The sequence below is a fragment of the Dromaius novaehollandiae genome, chromosome 3 (genome assembly GCF_036370855.1).
Source record: "Dromaius novaehollandiae isolate bDroNov1 chromosome 3, bDroNov1.hap1, whole genome shotgun sequence".
NCBI lineage: Eukaryota > Metazoa > Chordata > Aves > Casuariiformes > Dromaiidae > Dromaius > Dromaius novaehollandiae.
The window spans coordinates 26,192,278-26,210,361 of record NC_088100.1 but is presented as its reverse complement, the minus strand read 5'-3'; the positions used below and the strand labels follow the sequence as shown (position 1 = coordinate 26,210,361).

At 34.5% G+C, this 18,084-nt stretch overlaps 2 protein-coding genes across 7 annotated transcripts in view; one reads left to right on the top strand and one right to left on the bottom strand.

Moving 5' to 3' along the window:
* The window catches only part of MCPH1 (microcephalin 1), a 147,786-nt gene that overhangs the window by 80,094 nt on the left and 49,608 nt on the right, over positions 1–18,084 (bottom strand). The gene's annotated exons all lie outside the window — the stretch shown is intronic.
* Positions 1–18,084, top strand: part of ANGPT2 (angiopoietin 2) — a 49,853-nt gene that overhangs the window by 30,191 nt on the left and 1,578 nt on the right. For both annotated transcript variants that reach the window (XM_026097026.2, XM_026097025.2), the window contains 5 exons: positions 586–818; positions 3,464–3,594; positions 11,704–11,805; positions 12,270–12,436; positions 17,588–17,718. In XM_026097026.2, coding sequence (XP_025952811.1) covers positions 586–818; positions 3,464–3,594; positions 11,704–11,805; positions 12,270–12,436; positions 17,588–17,718 — 764 coding nt within the window. The remainder of the gene's footprint in view (positions 1–585; positions 819–3,463; positions 3,595–11,703; positions 11,806–12,269; positions 12,437–17,587; positions 17,719–18,084) is intronic.

Sequence of the window (18,084 nt, the reverse complement as noted above, 5' to 3'; positions counted from 1 at the left end):
TAGAGTAACTATTTGTACATTTCCCTATCCGAAGTCTAACATTTATTTTCATTAAAGACATTATAATAGAGGACAATTGAAAAGTTAATAGGTTCATCTTTAAATGAGTTTCATCTTTAAATGAGTTTCATCTTTTAATAGGGCAAAACATGAAATCCTTCACTGTTATGTCAAACCTCTGGGAAAAAGGTTCATAGTCATAAGCAACAGTTGCTTTGGGCCTAAATCCATTTTATACCGATCATCCCTGTACTTCTAGCACTACTATCCTTTTCCCAGGACTGAAAAGATATAGTTTATCTTTTCTTTCAGCACATTGATTTACCAAACACTCAACTGCTACACTTTCTAAGCATGCGATACAAACTATAATAGAAAATGTTGTTTATTTATACACTAATTTGTTATATAATAAAGATGTATATATCAAACATCAGCTTTCATTCAGGTTTCTACTGCATGCACAGCATCAAAGAATAGAACTGTGCTCCTATAAAGCAGGAAATAACTTCTGCAACAGGCTTAATATTCTTTATATCAGCTCAAAATAGTTTCTCGAGAACCTAACTGAAATCTTTCATTCAGCTTTCTAGAAAAAAGAGTTCTTGAGATGGAAGACAAGCACACACTTCAGCTGAAGTCAATAAAAGATGAAAAAGATCAGCTTCAAGTATTAGTATCCAGACAAAATTCTATTATTGAAGAACTCGAAAAACAGTTAGTTATAGCTACAGTAAACAACTCGGTTCTGCAAAAACAGCAACATGATCTGATGGAGACTGTTCATAACTTGCTTACTATGATATCTACACCAAACTGTAAGTAAGAGCATATACGCTTACATCATTGGAGTGAGATTCATTAATTTGTGTACACTCTTACCTATAATCTTTTACAACCAGTTTCCCCACATTTCAGCTTCTCAAAAATTAATGTTTTTACCCTAAATTCTATGACATACGACAGAGTTAACAGACTTTTGGGGGGTGGGGGTGGGGTGGGAAGAAGCTTACATGATTGCTTTTCAATATTTTGCTCATCTTCTGTGCTCTATGTCGGTTTGCCTGCCCAGTTCTCCAGTAATCCAAAAAATTACAGAGACGCCAAATGTCATTTATCTCACATGCCATTCATTCATCTGGCAATACTGTAACACATTGCCTTAACCATACATCCAGGTTAGATTGCATGATGTAGGCCTGCAGTTTTTCTTCCTGGCTCGCAAATACTACTGCAGAAGCCTGCATCATAACTAGCCTCTGCCACCTTGCATTACTGTATATACATGGAGTCGATCAAAGAAAGACAACTAATAGTGTCCATTAAGGGCAAAGGAATCAGTGCTGGCCCAGCTTAGCACTCAGACCACAGAAAGCACCAGCCTGGGGCAGCAGGTACTCCCAGAAGCCCTCCAGTCTTTCACTGAAGCTTCCCTATTCATCCTAAAAATCACCCACCTTAGCAAATTTTACATATTGCGCCATCCCTAATATGCCTGACAGCCCTGCAACAAATCATAGTCACCAACCATAGCTTCCATATTTATACAGATTCACATGCTTCATAAAAGACCACACAAACCATAAGCTGAAGATTATGGCTGCACATGAATTAAACCAGTGAGCTAATTTTTATTATCTTTAACTTCATGTCTCATACGGAACTTTAACAAATTTAGAAGTTATAGACATTCTCTATAAAAGAGTAAAAAATCTAGAATGTTGGCCTTTGAAGTTCTCAGGGCTGGAAAGATGCAGAGCATTTAGGACATCTAGAAAGGATTTAAAATGAAATACTAGGAAGAATTTAAAATAGCTTTCACTGCAACTGAAAAGAGCATAGATGGGCTCAGTTTCATACTTTAACAATACACATAGGCCCAAAACAGGCTTACACATTTAAATTTCAATAGTTTGAGAATACAAATTTTCCTGTCTTAGAAGTTGCAGCCCAGAAGACAGTGTCCAGTGAATTATAAATGCACATGTAGAATGTTGAAAATGTTTTTTACTATAAAAACAGGAACCTACATTATTCATTCCACCAAAAGTTTATTTAACATTTCCATAAACTATTATTTTGATCAAGAAAAGCATTTTTTTCATTTTATATACTATTTCTACTTTCTCTATTTCATTCAGCCTGAATAATCAAACAAGACTCCTATAGCTGTTTTATAGTTGGCTCCATTTTGAAATTATCAAGCACTATCTATAGTACAGTTGGATCACAAATATGGAAAAGTGTTTAACAAGCTCTGTCTACAGTGCCCTAAATACTGTGATCTTCTAGGTCTTTTTAAACAAAGTAAAATACCAAGTTTGTGTTAATATTTGGCACTATCCCCTTAAATACCATTACCAAGGCTGTACATGTTCCTGCTGATGTTATCTGTTATGCTAGTGCACAAATAAGTAAACAAGTCAAAGTCATGTTCGCTACAACACCATTAAACCCAGAGTGGAAAAAATAATGAATGTTTGCCAAAAAGACAAAATTAGCAGGGAAAGCTTTTAAGACAGTATACAAACAATAGTGTGTGGAAAATCAATTAACACTGAACGTGTTATTTTTATATTTGAGGCAAAGCATGTAAACAGGTAAATAATGAATAAGAAAGCTGAAGAGAACATAATATTAAAACAACAATAATATAAGCATATATTACAAAGCACCTAAAACTTTGTAGTGATTGGCTGTGTTCCTTAGATTAAATTAAAAAGGGAAAATACACAAAACCAACCACCAAAGGATTGAGTATAAAATATCAGTCAGCAGGCTAAATGCCAAGAAATTCCAACCTCCATAGTTAATAAAGAACTGAACAAAAAGATGAGCCTTAGATTGTTCTGTAAAACAAGGTGGCTTAGACATATTAAAATGTATTTTTTACACAAATGAATTCCAGAAAGTATGATTTCTTATGTGGGTGCGCTGAATGACCACGAGCAACATTTTACATACCCTGCTGATACTGCTGCTCAGTACAGAGGGGAAAACCTAGCTCAAACTTTTTAAGAGCAGTTACTCCAGTCAGCTGTGTTATAAAAGATTTCACAACTCTTTTTAGATTTCACCACTTTACAGAATTCCAGCCAAAGGTCATTATTGATATAATCAGTTTCTATATAGACATGTTTGTAATAGTAGTTAATCATGAGGTTGTAATGCATGCAGAGACCAGAAAAGGCAACGGAAGCAGAACCTGCTTAACTGAATGAGATAGTATATCCTAAGTTTTCTTATTCAACATATTAATAGATATCATCTCTTTTGAACCTATCAAGCAGTCATGCTTGTATCAGAACAACCTTTCCAAATATATAAAGTAACACATAATTAAAGCCATAATCTGCCATTTCTTCCAGGACCGGGCATATTTTTCATTACATCATTAATTACTCCTCCGTAACTTTTATTCATCTCCTGTTAAATGCCTTCAATTTTTTTTTTTTATTTTTAGCACCTAAAAACAACTTCATAGCTAAAGAGGAGCAGATCAGTTTCAAAGACTGTGCCGAAGCATTTAAATCTGGCCTCACAACAAGCGGAATCTACACCTTAACGGTCCCTAACACCGCGCAAGAAAAGAAGGTAGGATGCCTATAAAATACTACCTATGCACACATGTTAATAAAATTATTTGATCTAGTAAATACGCTATTTTAAAGCCTAGTTAATAGTGAACTTTTACCCAATATTTACTTATCATGTTTTTTATAGGCGGTTCATCACTTACAGATCTGAGTCCTCCCAGGGGAAAAAAGTCCTTCAGAAATCTTGGCCAAGCATTTCATTGTTCACTTCAGCTTACCAGGATTTCATTCTTTCTTTCCACATAATAAACACAGAATTAAAGTAACATTATACTTTAATCTCTTTATCAAATCTCAAACTCCAACATAATCACTGTATATGATCTGTGGCACATACCATGCTAACCACCTAAAATGCATGAAAGCCCTCAAATATAGTAGCCCTTTTCTCTGAAGATGTTCCTGCCCTGTGACCAAGATACACTAATGTGTACAAGCCTTGAGTGTTTTATAACCATAACACCTACTGACTGTGCTTTGACAGCTAGTTTATCATTGGATATTAAAAAAAAATGCAGTTTTCCTTTAGATTTCACATTGAATTAACTCTTCCTTTGCAGCTTCACAAACTCAGGATCACACCACCTTTGTCAATTAAGGAAAGTCAAAGTTAGCGTTTCAGGACACCAGGAGCTCCAGAAATCTCTTGTTTTCTCAAAGTCCTTAGTACCTTCCTATGCTCAAGTCCCTCCAGGTGGCAAAAGGAGGTTTAAAACAAAACAAAAAACAACAAAAAACATACTTCCTTCACAAAAGGGGGCACAGAAGAGTACTCGTGGATTCATATGAGCAATCTACTAGTACCAGAACCTCGTATGCGTTCCAATTTGCTATGTTATGCAGAGTTTTAAGGCCATTTGCATAACCGATTAGCAATTAGATTAGTGCAACTGACACTGGGACGCAGCTAGAGAAGATCCTCCAGAAAATATTGCTCTGATTTACATAAAAGGTGAGACTTTGCAGTGGTTTCACTGAATCAGTTTAAATGAATACTTATTTTTTCTACATGTTTAATTGAAATGAACTTCAAAGTCAATTTAAGTTAAATCAATGCAATACTACCCTGCAGAAGAGACCCGAGCTAGAAAGGGCATTCACTGGATGCCCGACACAGACACTCCACCTACTAGAGTAAAAAGAATGGTATAATTCAAGAGAAACAAAATCTGGAAGGCAAGAAAAGTCCCAGGCGGATTACAAGGAGAAAGGAACCAAAAACTGCAGGGAGGATTCTGAAGACAAGGGCTCAAATGAATGATTTTTTTCCCCAACTTATCAGATACAGCAGGCTGAGGCAGGTCAAGGGACATTTGAATATATGCAAAAACACGTACTATATTTCTTAGACAAATACTAAGAGATGATTTTGTACTTTTTTATTTTAGGATTTAATATTGTAGACCTCTCCTTACAAAAGAAAGTATTTATGGAATACCTAAGGCCCTATTTTATTATACAAGAAATACTCACAAAATCCAAAAAACCTAACAGAAAATGTACAAAAATAAAGTGAGGGCACATTTGGAAAAGCAATTGTTAAGCTTTGACAGAGAAAGCATTTTTTCCCAAGTTTTGATAGGAAGGATTTAGAAATTAAGTTCATCAATGAAGTAAATTGCTTAAAGACTCGTCATATTACAAAATGGAAATTTCTACTGTCAAATTTTAACTTTGCATTTTCAAGGCCATAAAGTTTAAGACATTGCGTACATTTTGTTTCAACTACTGAGCATCTATAGCAATTCACATTTCTATAGAAATGCCAGTAGTCTGCCAGACTACTGAACTCTGTGTGTAAACTATTTGCCAAAATATTTTATCCCTAATACAAAAGTACAATTGTAAATTTACTAGACTGTAAAACATTAAATGCTTTACATTTGAACATAGAGGCCTAAAACACTTAGCAGAAAAAAAACTGATAGAGTAATTTGCTATTTTAAAACAAAAGTAGTTTTATTATATTTAATAATATTAATTTTATCGTGCCCACTGCAGACAGAATGAAAAACAGACCCTGAAAGAGACAGCTAGTGAAAATTTTACATACTATATGAAATGGGAAAAAAGACTAAAAAGTTTTAATCTGATACAAAATTTTACACAAATACAAATGCATAAGAGTTGTTGTCAAGGGAAGCAAAGGTTTAGGGATAATCAACACGTTATACCATTATCAACTGTTTATGATGTGGATGGCTACTCGGACCAGGAAACAGAATGACCTTTTTTATTTGCCAGAAGTGCTGCACTGCTGTTTATGTTTTCATCTTTTCCTCTTGTAACACCTTCTGACCTCCCAACAGGCTTATAAACAACTTCTGTGTAATCTGCGTAACCGATCCTACTTCACTAATTTGTCTTCCATCATAATGCAAAACTAAAGCAGTGCATACTAGAGCTGAGAGGAAAACAATTATTTCATTCCATTAATATTTTCAAGCTTTCCTGTTCTGCACCAGGACAAAAGCTAAGACCTTTTAAAAACACTGAGGAAAAACAGCAAGACTGCTGACACAAGAGAAAACAGGAGAGGCAAACCCATGAAAAGCCAATAACTTCATGTTTACAGCAGTTACATGAACCAACTAACTTCTTGGTTTTAATCAGACAGAACAGTATAGCCTGGATGACCCTGAATGCCACATTATGGCAATATATCAGCTCAACCATTACCCACAACTCTTACCTAAGTATTATCCCAAATCTTAAAATATTGGCTGAAGTAGTGGCTGAGCTCTTCCCCATTTCCCTCCCACATTTGAGTAGAAATGTTCCAAGCAGAGGACTTTTTTTAAACTTTTTTTTTTTTTAACTTTTCTTACAAAAAACAATTTGGGCAAGCTTGAAAAAGGAAAAGTTTATAAAACTTTTCTGAAAAGTGATCATGCAGAGAATTAGCTGGTCATTTCATAAGGAGCCCATGCCACAGAGGTTAGATTTAAAATACACATACATAAAGTGTTGTCAACCTGAAGCTTAAAAAAAGGCATTCATGTTGCTTCTGCTATACAATTGTGGGTTAAATGAAGGGGCTTTTTGTGCATTTTAAGAGTCTCATCATCTGGCTTTTTAACTGGTAATTGGTATTAGGTTAAATTACTTTGTAAACCATGTATGTAATTACTTCTCTCCAGAACAATGAAACCAAGGCCGAGATTCTTGTCTAGTCACATCTCTCAGAGCCAGAGAAAGAAAAAATCATTGAGCATCATGACTGAAAAGCTCTTCATGAGTATTCAGACAATAGCCAAAAGTCATGAAGACAGCACAGATGTGGAAACCCTACTTGTTTTGGTATAAGAAATGTAGTGGATCTCATCCCAAGAACTCAGCCACAGTCTTACCATGCAGACAGTAAGACTGAAAACACATAGACCCTAAATATCTAAAAATACATCTAAAAAGAAAAAAAAAGACTTGCTCTGAAGGCCAGAGCACTGTTGCTAGACAGCCAAGACAGACTGACTGCTCACAGTGGACACACTCAGAATCTTTGGGAAAGGTTACTACTTCTGACAATACATTTTCAAAAATACAGCACTGATCCTTAGCTGAAGGTGAAAAATATAAACAACTGACCTTAGCTCCCACAGTGCTACAGCTGCTCGAACTGTAAGTAGTGAAGGAGTTCACAAGATAAATCAAATATACCCCCTGCCAAGTTGTAATTTGAGAAGCTAATCTCTTTATTCCTTTTGGCATCTGTCTGAAGACTCCTGCTGCCTGTCTCATCTTGGTATCTGTCCTTACTAGTTCTATGATATGTTACATTTCTTCCTTTTGAATACAAAACCTAGGCTGGGCTCAAAGATCAGAAGAGCTCTGTTCCACTAATGAGTGTTAGAGAAAGCTTCATCTGCATATCATTTTACTGAAGATTATTATCTTTTTTTTTAAAAGAAGTTAGAGTCTAAATAAATACTTCTTACCCCCTCTTCTATCACATACTTCACTAAGAAATGTTTCCCTCTGCAGACTGACACAGCAAATTTACTGTGTTTATTTTAAACTAAGCAAATCTTTTCCTTAATCTTCATTCCACTGAGCAGCCAATCTTCATCCTTAAAAATACTTATGAATATATATCATCCACTTTTAGGAAAAAGTAATAACAGTTAATCAATCTACTTCACTAAATTTCTTTCTTTAATTTTTACTATCATTGTTCATTAACTTTCTTCTTTCCCAAATTAAAAACAAAGCGTATATGTAAATTCAAAATTCCTAGTTCTATAGTAAATATGACATCTAGCAGATTAAGATTTTAGTCTTGATTAGTCAGAGAATTGATAAATTTCATTTTTAGGGAAATGATTCATGAGTAAAGCTGAATATGTGAGGCCTTGCAAAACAGTTCTGGATTGCCAGTCAAGCCTGAAAGCAAGAAATTTCACTGCATCATGGTTATGTAAAGCTGGTAAAACTAATTTTTTTATTCCTTTTTATCTACCTCAAGAGGGCTAGTGTGCAACTGTAAAGTATGGCAGTTAGAAACCATACACTGAGATCTCAAACAGCTATTTTGTCATGCTTTAAAACAGGTGTTATGACAGTAGAAGGTGGTGATGTGAACCAGCACGTTCCCATTGCCTGTGCCCCACCTTCCACCCAATAAATAAAAGGAGTTCCATTTCCAAGGCCATAAAAAAACCTGGCATCTATAAGAAGCACTTACAGATAACTGATAATTTTTTTATAGCATGGAAAAATTATACTCTCGAGTTTACACAAACTTTATAAAATCATTATTGGAAAAAAAAATCTACACAGGATTTTTCTGGTCTTTTCTTTCAACATTTCTTATTATGTATTTCAGTTGCTACTAAATTGCTTCTTCATTTGGGAAGAAATTTGCACTACCAAAACACTTATTCCAAAGAGTCTATACTATCTATAAAAGCAAGTCATCTTACCAGTCACATGCAAAACAGATATTGGCTATAACAGGAATATTTTATATAAGACATTAACAGAAGTTCTGGAAAGTATTTTTTTGCAATGGAAAATCCCACTGTTTGAGAATATTTTAATCTCATTAGAACTAAATGTAGTGCTATTTCAAGGTATTTATAGCTTCAAAGTAATAATTCCAGCTGAATTGAAATTTAAATGCTAGGTCCCATGGAAATCATATGCAGCATTAAAAAAACATCAATTAATGTTTGAAATAGAAGCATCAGACTAAATGAGTGGTCCATCTAAATTAATATCTTACCTCTCTCTAAGTAACTAAAACATGTTTCAGAGAAGGGTTAAAACATTTTATTCTGCATTTGGGTTATTGTAAAATATTTTCAGTAGGGTAGAATCTGGGAGTGAACTTGCTCTATAACCAGTTATATTTGATAACTGTTAAATCAGCATTTTAATCTGCAAAGATGCTTAATAAACTTATCAGCATATGCTTTAGTCCATCCCTTGTATCCCTCTTCATAGCCTCTTGCGGCAATGACATTTTACCTAAGCATTACACATTGTATGAGTTATCTTTTTGAAAGAGATTGATAATCTTTTATAATATCTTTAGAACTCCACTCTTTCCTTTTCAAGGCAGTTTTTTTTTTGTTAATATACCTTCATATATGTATACACACACACACACACACACACAAACTATTACTAAATCATTACCAGTCATATTAAAAACAGAGGTTAGCAAACCCCCCCCCCCCAAAAAAAAAACAGGTTTTGAGTTGTAAAAACTGCATGCAGCAGTAAAAATTAAAGTTGCTGCTTTCTATTGAATTCAATTTACATGATATACTTTAACCAGTAAAACTTAATCCAACTCGTTTTCTTCTTTCTTTTATCTTGCCAAAAAACTCCAGCTGGACGTCTCACGATTCTCCGATGCTGAACAAACAGTCTAGACAAAACACAACATGTGCTTTGCATTTCCAATGTATTACAGCCTATTCACACACTAACTAATCTGTTTCATTTTAGCAGCTCTAAGGGCTTTTCTTCCCTTTAAAAGTCTGATTCCTTTCAACAGTATATATGCCACTAGTCACATGATAAAGTAGTGGTTTGTTTTATATAAATATATATAAATATACGTGTATATATATTTATATAAATATATAAAAATATACACACTGCACACATATTGAAATAGCCAAATATATTGAAAACCTGTAAAGCATACACCCTCCTTCCCATGATAGTGCATGCAACAGCCACAGCACAGAAACAAATTCTGGCTTGACTGGAGTCATATTATTCAGTGAGCTTCCAGCGTGGTCAGCATGGTTCAAAGAACTCAAAACTGCATATACTGACAAGACCCCCTCTCACAGAAGAGGATGAAGATGCACAGCTTCAGTGTCATTCAAACATGATTTGAGGCATTTCTTGTGACACATAATGACAAATAGCAGTAATGAGTTAGGTAAGAAGAAAGATCACCCAAGAGGTTTGTTTTTGTTTTTTCTTTTTAAATAAAGAAAGGGAGAAACACCCAGGTTGAATGAATGAAACACTCAGTTCTAGGGGTTGGCTTCTTTTTTTATTTTTTAAATCTAATCTGTAAACATGAAATACCCAACCAAAGTATAAGAAGCCTAATCTTTGCTTCGTTATTGTAAAAAGGAAGATGCAACTTCACTTAATTGATGAGATATCCAGAATTCAGATTAAAAGTTAGTGCAGTTTAATACTCGAACTATAATTTTCAAACTTTTCAAAGAATTTGAAAAAGACTCAGAAGTTCAGTATCTTAGCGGAAAGTGATATAATTTTTTAAAACTACCAAATGAGAGCCTGTAATGTTCAACTGTGAACAGGAATACTTGCACAAAAACTTTCAGATTTTTCTGAGTATCAGTACTAACATGTAATTTATAGTTACTGATGTGAATTTGGCTCCACTTTTAAAAAGAGGTTTCAAGACATGCCCACTTCATCAGAATATATTATTACATTTCAAATTATTTGATCTTTTTATTTTTTTTATTTACAATAATTCTAGAAATATAAGTCTCATGGAAGAAAAGTGCTTTTTTCTTAAGACAGAAAATAATTGAAAAACTTTGACTAAGGGTTTAGTCAAAGTAAGTCTCTATATATTCACAGGACCATCTTTTTTGTTTACATGATATACACAGTTACTTTACAAGGTTATAGGAAAGGACATTTTGGAATAAAGTATACTTCAGAGAAATCAGACCACAACTGTGTCGTGCTTAATTCATTGTTCATTGTTTTTAGTTCAATCCACAGTGTGTCATTTTCTAAGCTTCTTTCAGATTGGATAGGGATATCTATTTTGAACAAAATATTTTGTTTCAATATCTCAAATTAGAATTATTTTGTGCTGGGGATGCATTTTTTGGGCAATGTAGGACTGAGTTCAGTGAACTGCCTATAACATGTCAGACCTTTCAAATGTTTAGCAATAACTTGGCAAATTAAAAAATGATTTATGGATAACTGAAAAAACATTTTATAGTAGTTGCTTTTTTGTTCTAGAATATACAACATCCATTGCAGTCTGTCTAACAATATGGCTTGAAGGTTTACTTTCAGCTAATAATTGCACTATACCTAGATTTACTTTTTGGGGAGCAAATCTGCAAAGGTATTGAAGCAATGACAATGGGGGGGGGGGGGGTTTCAAATTGCCCACTGCCTGAATCTAACATTCAAAGTGTATACTCTGCCTAACTATGGGAAATTTGAGTTCATATTTCACAAAAAAGCTGGAGAAGTGAAAACATCTTTTAGGAGGAATATTTGATCAGGAAACTCACAAAAATATCAGTGTAACAGGCAGGCAAGTATAGAATCCAAGTCAACACTTTTTTCATTCAAAAATATCTAGATTTTAAGTTGATGTTGCTTTAACACTAACTATCAGCTATTTTTAAGATTTATTCTGTTAAGTGTGATGAACGCCGAGCAATCACATCATTTGTGGACACTGAAGACTCACTTGTGTGAAAGCTATGAAAAACAGCACAATTTTTTAGGTTAGTCCACATATTCTGCTCTTGCACATGGTAACACTCACCACCATACAGAATTATGCAAAGTACATGCTCAGTATTTTTGTTTAGAAATGACGGCATGCACTTACACTGTTATACATTTACTCCGGTAGGCTTACTGTGACATGGAAACTGGTGGAGGAGGCTGGACGATTATTCAGAGACGTGAAGATGGCAGTGTGGATTTTCACCGAACATGGAAAGAGTACAAGATGGTAAGAACAATGTCCTCTGAAGCCTTACTACTAGTTATCCGAAATCTGATGTAATAAAGTAATATTAATAATGCCCTCAGATTGTAAGCAGGTTTCAAAAGGCATCTTTTTTCTTTCATGTTCATTTAGAAAATATGAAGAGAAACTTCAGGGTTTTTTTCTGCCTCTTAATCAACTATTACATGATGTGTCCACATTTTGAAGTTATTTATATTTGTGTTTCTACTGGCAACTTGCTCCAAATCTACTAAGACTGGCATTGATTCACTCCATTTCAGATTTCTGAATTTGTCTTTGTTGAAATCTACTCTTTGGAATATTAAAGATATATAACCCTCTTTTGCACAGTAGAATTATTAGCTGACAGACTGAAAACTATGATACTTAAAAAGTGATAAAGTGATCATTTCAAAGTCAAAGAAAAAACAAATATAAGTTACTTAAATATACAACTTGAATTACAGGGATTTGGTGATCCTGCTGGGGAGTACTGGCTGGGAAATGAGTTTGTTTCTCAACTGACTAATCAGAAACGTTATGTTCTTAAAATACACCTGAAAGATTGGGAAGGCAATGAGGCATATTCACTGTACGACCACTTCTATCTATCTGGTGAAGAACTAAAGTACAGGTAAGCAGAAAAACCTGTTCTGAATAAAAAAATCTGAAGCTAATTATTTTAAACCATTTAGTTGCATTACTTTATTTCATACCAATCAAAGGTTTTTAAATTCAGTCAGGAAAAAAAAATGCTTACTCCAATTTTCACTTATTGCCTATCTAGTTTTAATATATATGTTTTAAGACAGTACCTACATTTGACTAGTACACGCTGGGTGAAGTCTATACAAGATGCTCCAAAGACAAAGAAAATATAGTACAGAAGCTAGTAGACCAGCTGGCAGTGTACAACTTCCAGGGTGATAGGAACATGCCTGCAGTTGCACAAAAAGGAAGTGAATAGAAAAGTGACCCCATGTTCATGTTCTTCTCTGTGTAGGTAGATCCACACAAGCATACTCTTTTCACAGAGGGTAATAACTACCATCTATCATGTACAATGTATTCATGTATGCATGTGGTTACCCTCAGAATTCAGTATCAGCAGAGTAGTGGGATGACTGGCTTTCCCTGGCTTTGATAATTCTTTCCACATCATAGCTGAGCTTCTCAAATGAACTAGTAGCCAAACTGAATTTTTAGATGTGCTTTTCTTCTGATCTGAACAGAATTTTGTATCTTGCAGCATTCTAATAAATTCAGCTAAGTAATTATCCACATTTTAAAGAAAGAAGTCTTAAATTCTATTACTGAATCAAATTAAATGATATTGTCTTTAAATAATATAGTTTAGATAATCAGATCTTTCTCTACTAAGATCAAATTGTAACAATTCTTAACTGGTTAACTAAAATGCTAAGCCAATTTTACTTTGTAAAGTTCATTTCCAATGTTATTTGCATAAAAACAAAATAAAAACAAGGAACAATTTGCTGGATTAACATTGCAAATTACTTTTAAGAAAATCAGAGACTATTAAATCATGATTCCAGGAAATAAATACATGCCTGGAAGGTGGATGACTAAGGCAGACAATCCTACAAGATCTTCACTTTACAAAAGCAGCACACTGAGTACAGAGGTAATTCTACCTTCTCATTCCATTACTCACTGTCTCAGACCCCAGAAGAATAGTGCTCCTATCTGTGAAAAAGAAGCTAAAAGAGAAAGTCCAGTCCCACCCCTCTATAAACCTGTCATCTTCAACACCTGATTTTAATGGCCATATCACTTATGCTCCCATCATTTTAGAAAATATAGACACAGAGCTTAATATTTTTTTATTACGTTTGGTTAAAAAATGAAAGCGCTTATACACTTTAAATAGTATCAGTCACTACTGAAAGATATGGGCAGTTCATAATTCATTCTATTACTCCAGGCTCTCTGTAAATGCAGTAGATATTGTATGAGTGGTTATACAAGAAACTAGGCAGATGCCTTCCTACTACATGGTCTGGGAATATTTCTTTATGTGAATCATATAGATTCATGGAGCTTTGCCCAACCATACAGAAAAGTTGCCTAAATTTAAATTAATATTTCTGAGATCTAACAGCCATTCATTGTAAAGAAGGTCAATCTGACACCTCAGAGAACTGAATTCTGTTAAGAACTACATTCTGTTAAAATAACTTTAATAAAATATAATTAAGATTTTGTACCAGTCATGGACAAAACTAGTACATTCTTCCCCTTTCAAAAGTTAATAAAAGGTAAATGGAAGACAATGCTGTTACTTCAACTCTAGTCTCATATGCAAAGCAATCCAAAACTATCGGTATCTCCCTCCCCCTAAATCTTAATGCCTTAGTAGCATACAGTTGTCTCAACTCCAAAGACAATATTTTTTTCATCTGGAAACAGTTAGAATCTACAGCAGAGATTTTTAAAATAATGCATTAAAATACTTATAAAGGCAACCTTTGCAAAATGGGTCATTACCCTTGTCCATCTACATTATTAAAAAATAATTACTAAAAACGAAGATGATTGTCTGTAAATAGATACTTCCTTTCAAAATGCAACCAAATATTAAATGCATCATTGAATGCAGTGGTTTAAAGAATACGTTTTATATTATGAAAGAGAAAAACTAAGAAAGTATTCAATAAAGAGCAACTTTCATTACATTAAAAAACATGAATGCATTTTTTGAACGCTGGAAAGAACATGAGTTGGGTCAGAAAAACAAAATTTCATAGAATCATAGAAAAAAACAGATTGGAATGGGCATCAGTTGAGTCCGACTTCCTGCTTGAAGTGGGGTCAGCTAAGAGGTCAGACAAGGCTGCTTAGGGCAAGTCAGGTCTTGATAACCTCCAAGGATGGAGGCTGCACAACCTGTTCCACTGCTCGTCTGTCATCACAGTGAATGTGTTTCCTGATATCCAGTCAGAAGCTCTCGTTTCAATTTATATCTACTGCCTCTCATCCTCCTGACATGCACCACTGTAGATTTCATGTTAGTTCAAGCTAGTACACAGTGAAAATCATCTGAATAGGGTAAGATGACCTAGATTCTACTTCTCACACATACTGACAGAGTGTTAATGGTGACATGGCTGTATCACAACTCCTGCAGCTCAGTTACATGAATTCTATAGCAGGGAGAATTACTTTTATCTGGACAAGGGGATATCATTCAAATTCTCCCCTTTTCAGGGATTTTAAGTATCTTAATTTCTGCACACCCATGTTACCTAGTTTCTATCCAAACTGTTTTCACTTGTTAACTCATTTAAAAAAGGTATATGTAGGAAGACTTTGTACAAGTTTCACAGGGCTCCCAACAGAAGGGACCACCAGATATTGTGTCTCTGATATGTCAAGAGCCATTATATTTCAACCAAATATCTCTGCATCTGACAGGTGTGTGGAACATGGGATTCAGTAAAACATTTGTAGAAATGCATCCAGTCCTGAGACTGGACCAAGAAAAATGTTCCCACGATTTTTTACAATTACTATTCCTTGCAATTGCTATTCCATCAGTAACTACTGAAATACTCCACCAATGACTGTTGGTATCTGCCAGTCAGTTCCTTACCCACTGAATACTAAAAGAACAAAAACAAATTAACAAAAATAACAAGCCCCCACCATCACACACACCTCTTACACAGGTCTACCTGTATTAGACCTAGCTAATTAGAATTAAGAATTTCCATAATAGAGGTAAAGAATGATATCGGAATGATATCAGATTTAGTAGATAGGATCATTTCTCAAAGTTTTTCTGTTATACTCAGGAACAGCGTGTATCATCCTGTTCATTCCTTCTGAATATTTTCATGTTCAAATAGTTTTAAGAGTCTTTCTGGAATTTCCTCAGTTTTGCTCAAGGAGATTTCTATCCTACTGATGCTCCCTCTTTTGAGACTCTTGATGCCACACAGATGATATTTATTAACCTCTTAAGTTGCTACATTGGAAAAACTTCATTTTGTAACAATGTATCTTCCTTTTCAAACCATGGAATAGAAGTGCTTCTGCCATTTCTGCATCGTTAACTACACTTGCATCTTTATTTAGGAACAGTCCAAGGCAGCTGTTAAGATTTTCTTTGCTTCCATTGTTTTTTAAATTATTCTCGTCTTCAGCCATACCCTAAGAGATCAGCTTGCCCTAACACACACAGATATGTGTGTGAGAGCAATATATAAGTATTACGAAGTATAATTCACAACATACAGACTAAGAAGGAAATTAATTTCTTAAATGAATCCTCCCTAAATAAAGTATAGAAGGAAAATGAGTGACCTTCTAAGCCAAATCACCAATGGAGAAATTATGACTGAATAGCCAGGGAAATTGCTGTTCTTCAAAAAGCAGCAGTACAATCATTGTAATCTAAGGCAATATTACAAACAGTTATACCAAGTTATACTTTTTAAAATTCAGTCATTTGCATAATACTCTACTTATATTAGTCTTCAAGTGATATTTGAAAATCAAGCCTAGGCTCATAACATTGTATTTGGAAACTTTAGTTCTACCTTCATTAGGGACAGCCTTACAGGGATCAGTGTTTGAAAACAGTTTTGAATTTACAAGAATGCTAGTAAGTATATTCTGGAAAAACAGAAGTCTTTGAAAGAGATTTTTGAAAAAAATCTCTAGTGATCTAGTGTTTTGAAACCTAAATGAATGAGAATTTACAATTTTCACATAAGGAATATATAAAAATATTTAAAATAATCTGCTAAACTACCAAAGACACTCAGAAATTAAAATTATATAGCATTTAAGGTAATACATAGCAGTATAATGATACATATCCTACAGCAAAAATCCTCAGTCTAACAACTTTTATAGTAAGCAGAGAATTACATGCAAGATCAAGACAGATCTGGGGATAAGTTACTTCTCAAAAAGTCAGTTCTCTTCCTTAAACAAACAGAATAGCTCTGAGAGACAGATAAGCTACCTGACACAGGAATGCAACTGGCAGAGTTACTGTGGGCCTGGGGGGTTCAAGCCCTTCCAATTCAACACATGGACTCTTAAGTTGCATACCACAGCAGCAGCTGTGTAATCGCCTCCCCAGTTCAGCACCCCCATATCTCCCCCCATTGAGACTGCATTTGCACCTGGATGAGCAGATCCCAACAGTAGCAGCCTCACTGAAAGTTTAATTTCCTAGGGGAAGTGAAATACACTGATAAATACCTGAGATGATCTAACATTTTTATACCTATGAAAGATGCGAAAAGGAAGAGCAATTTGGAAAATGGAAAAGGAATATTGAGAAAACCCTAAAATATCAATTGCAATTGGTGGTCCAGGTAATCTTCTTATCCATCACAGTTGCAAAGTTGTAATGATACATTGCCACATTGAGCTAATAACAACATAGGAACTAAAAAAAAGAACTCAATTAAAAAAAGTTATCTGCACACAATGCATTTACAGTATTAAGAAATGCGTGGTGTACATGAAAAATTATGAGTTATCTACCTGCTCTCAGTTTGTTCTAGTAGGACCTGAAAGAAACAATCATCTCTACATAAGGTTAAACTCTCTATTCATTATAACAGCGCACTGACTATTTCTGCTCATATCAAAATATTAAGCTCCAAAACAGTTTACAACAGTACATTCGCCAGAATAGAACTCAACTATTTGAAGAGGATATTTATTGCAAAAATATTTCATCATTATTTTGTAGATCAACTGCCATTAACTTCCACCTAATATTTTCCATTGCTCACTTCTACAGGATCCACCTTAAAGGACTTACTGGGACAGCAGGCAAAATAAGTAGTATAAGCCAACCAGGAAATGATTTTAGCACAAAGGATGCAGACAATGACAAATGTATTTGCAAATGTTCACAAATGCTAACAGGAGGTAAGAATGGTTTTTAGCTTCTTAGTCTTCCTATTTTTATTGGCGCTGAAATGTCTGAGGTAAACAGTGGTAATTTTGACTTACTGAATTTTAACTACTGAAGAAGTCCATTACTCGGATAGAAGGACTAGTATGGTGACCTCAAATGACATATTTTACTATTTGACAAAGGTCAGTTCAAATGAAACGAGAGAAGTTAAAACTACATGTGTTGGAGTGGGGAGTGCAGAATCCAATCTCTCAAGTTGTGGTACTAGAAAGTCTGTAATTGTGAAAATAGCATGAGTGACAGCAGATTATTCTTCAAAGGAATGAGATAACATAGTCCCAGAGGTCATAACACCTAAGAAGTCCAAAAACTTGCCC